This window comes from Vicia villosa, unplaced genomic scaffold (assembly GCF_029867415.1).
Source record: "Vicia villosa cultivar HV-30 ecotype Madison, WI unplaced genomic scaffold, Vvil1.0 ctg.000063F_1_1_2_unsc, whole genome shotgun sequence".
NCBI lineage: Eukaryota > Viridiplantae > Streptophyta > Magnoliopsida > Fabales > Fabaceae > Vicia > Vicia villosa.
Genome location: NW_026704992.1, coordinates 209,640 through 212,993, shown reverse-complemented (window position 1 = coordinate 212,993; position 3,354 = coordinate 209,640). Strand labels below are relative to the sequence as shown.

Here is a 3,354-nt window from a genome sequence, read left to right as displayed (position 1 = left end):
TGAGTAATACTCCATACCTCGTTGTGCAAATCTTGCATATTTAAAAAGTTCAATTAGGACTATGCGTTAATTTATTGGAAAAATAAATATATAGAGTAAAGAATTTACCTAGTGGCGTATGGATAGGTTGGAGCAATTTCACTCCTTGGAGCAAGTTGTGGAATGCGATAGTAAGTCCACACAGCGAGAATGAGTGAGCAGCCTCCAACACTCATGCATCCTACACGACATGCTTTGCACATCTCCCTGTAAAGGTAAGCCAAACACGCAGACCCCCAACTATATTTGCCACATTCATCAAGATCTTTGACAAATTTGAACCAAGAAGAATGCAATACATTATGAGATTTATCAGGAAATAAAACAGCAATCATACTTAAGATATATAATTTTGCATGCAGTATATTTTCCTCCTCGGTTTGTTGAGAATGGCTTTCTAATTCATTCAACTCGTCGTGTATCCATGTCAATTTTACCGAACCCTTCACCCTACCACTAAAAGGTTGTATGCCTAAAGCATCGATACAAGCATAATCGGGACCTTCGGTCTCACCTACTACAGCTCTCCCATCTACGCGGAGGCCAAACAACATATTTATATCCTCTAATGTGATTGTACATTCACCGGTCGGCAAATGAAACGTGTGTGTCTCAGGCCTCCACCTCTCAAGCATCGCAATTACAAGTTTAGAATCAACACTTCTAAAGTTGATTTTGGAGACGATCCCAAACCCGGCTCTTTCTAAGTAAGGCTTGATAGCCTCACTTGGCTCCCTATCAAACATATGATTATGTAGTCTAAACCTTTTAGACTCATCCTATACAAAAAATATATAATTTGGTTAGTATACAAAAACAATAAACTGTGAAAAATACGTATAAGAATACTAGTAACAAATTTAAAATACGTACGAATGCAGCCACGTTCTCTCTTGTTCCTCGATGGTTATCTCCCAAAGCAAGCAAACCAGACATGTTATGTGATTGTGGTAGTGATAATTGTGTGTTTCAGATGAATATGTAATGTATGAAATTTGGAAGATGTTATGAGTTTGGAGTGATAATGATAGGTTGAATTTATAGTAAAAGCAAATGCATTGTAGAATCCATTGGACAGACAAGTGTAATGCATGCAATATATGGAGCATGCTATTATCCAACATATATTAGACTCTATTGCATGCTTTACTATTTGATTTGATTACACAATGGCTGATGGGACAAATGCATGCATGCATGCAGCGAAGATTGTGGTATTAATACCACTTTGACTGATAAATGTATAGCAACACACATTCAAACACACATTCAAACACATAATCTTGATTATTGGGTATACAAATCTGATACGAAGAGATATGTCATCAAATGCAAAAATCTAACTTGCAAATTCAAATGTAGAGCATCAGTTCGCAAGAAGAATTCTAAGTGGATGATAGGTAAGTTGAGTGGACCACATGTCTGCACAACCACTTCAATGTCGCAAGATCATAGACAACTTACATCAGATATTGTCTCTCACTGCATCAGAGATTTGGTTAACACCGACCCCTTAATTAAGGTAAAGCTCATTATTTCTCATATAACAGGAAAGTATGGTTATAATATATCTTACAGGAAAGCGTGGATTGCAAAGGTAAAGGCCATAGAATCCTTGTATGGAAACTGGGAGACATCTTACAATGACCTTCCACAATGGTTATTGGTAATGAAAACATATCTGCCTGGAATGATAATAGACTTGGAAACTTTACCTGCATTTTCAAACGAAGGAAGTCAGTTGGGTGATAAGATGATATTCCATCGTCTATTTTGGGCTTTTCAACCTTGCATCCATGGTTTTGCCTATTGCAAGCCAATCGTTCAAGTCGACGGAACATGGTTGTATGGAAGGTACAAAGGGACATTGTTGATGGCTGTGGCGCAGGATGGGAATGGTAACATTTTTCCAATTGCTTTCGCTATTGTCGAGGGTGAAACCAAGGATGCTTGGAGTTTTTTCCTTCGTAATCTAAGAATCCATGTGACACCCCAACCCAATCTATGCCTAATATCAGACAGACATCCATCGATTAAAGGTGCCTACGATGATCCTGCAAATGGATGGCAAAATCCTCCGTCATCACATGTCTATTGCATAAGGCATATCGCGCAAAATTTTATGCGTGCGATTAGAGACAAAGAACTACGTAAAAAACTCGTCAACATGGGTAATAGTCTGGTTGATCTTTATGAAGTAATTTTTTCAAATTCACTTTGTCGGTTTCTTGACATGTTTATTATTTGTGACAGGATATGCATTGACGGAGTCAACGTACAATTACTATAGAACCGAAATTCGTCAGACAAATAGAGATGCTATGGAGTGGATTGAAAATATCCCCAGGGAGAAGTGGGCAAGGGCGTTTGATAGAGGGCAACGATGGGGACACATGACGACTAACCTTGCAGAAGCAATGAACTCTGTGCTAAAGGCTACCAGAAATCTTCCAATAGCGTCTTTGTTTTCGGCCACATATTTTCGGATGGGAGCATTATTTGGTCAACGCGGACATGAATGGACAAAGAGGTTGACATCAGGCCAAACTTTTACAGACAAGTGTATCAAGGGGATGACTGAAGAAGTCAACAAAGCAAGCAGTCATAATGTTTACCAGTTTGACCGGGAGAGGTTCTATTTTATGGTGGCCGAAAGAATAAACCGCAACGATGGTCGTCCAACTGGTACTTACGGTGTTGATCTGCGAAAGCGAACATGTGATTGTGGAAAATTTCAAGCGTTCCATTTGCCTTGCTCACATGTGATTGCAGCATGTGAAAGTATACGCCAAGACTACACCATTCACATACCCGACGTGTTCAAGATACAACATGTTTTTAAAGTCTACCAACAAAGCTTCCAGATCCTCCCACATCAAGACAATTGGCCTCAATATAGAGGGCCTACTCTTTGTCATGACGAAACTATGCGTAGGAAAAAAAGAGGCCGCCCTAACAGTACTCGGATTCGAACCGAAATGGACGACGTGGAAAAGGAAAAGAGAATGTGTGGGATATGCCGTGAAGTAGGCCATATCCGAAGTAAATGTCCAAATGTATCAGGCCCGTCCAATAGGCCTCCTTAATGTTTACTTCAACTAGCTTTATTTAATGTTTACTAAAACTAGCTTTATGTAATGTTTACTAAAACTAGCTTTATGAATGTAATATAATGTTTTTTTAATTGAGTTTGCAACCATCAATGACTAAAACAACATTTCACATTAAACATAACTAAAACAACATTTCACAATACTAATACAACATTCAATGACATCGAAATAAAGACCGCCACAAATAAAACAACCACACATG

The 3,354-nt window shown here is 38.6% G+C and overlaps 1 protein-coding gene across 1 annotated transcript; it reads left to right on the top strand.

Annotated features, from left to right (window-relative positions):
- The first annotated feature begins 1,477 nt into the window (after positions 1–1,477).
- Positions 1,478–3,125, top strand: LOC131623432 (uncharacterized). The gene is made up of 2 exons (XM_058894439.1): positions 1,478–2,210; positions 2,293–3,125. Exons 1-2 carry the CDS (start codon positions 1,478–1,480, stop codon positions 3,123–3,125), a joined length of 1,566 nt encoding a protein of 521 aa, XP_058750422.1.
- Positions 3,126–3,354: the final 229 nt, after the last annotated feature.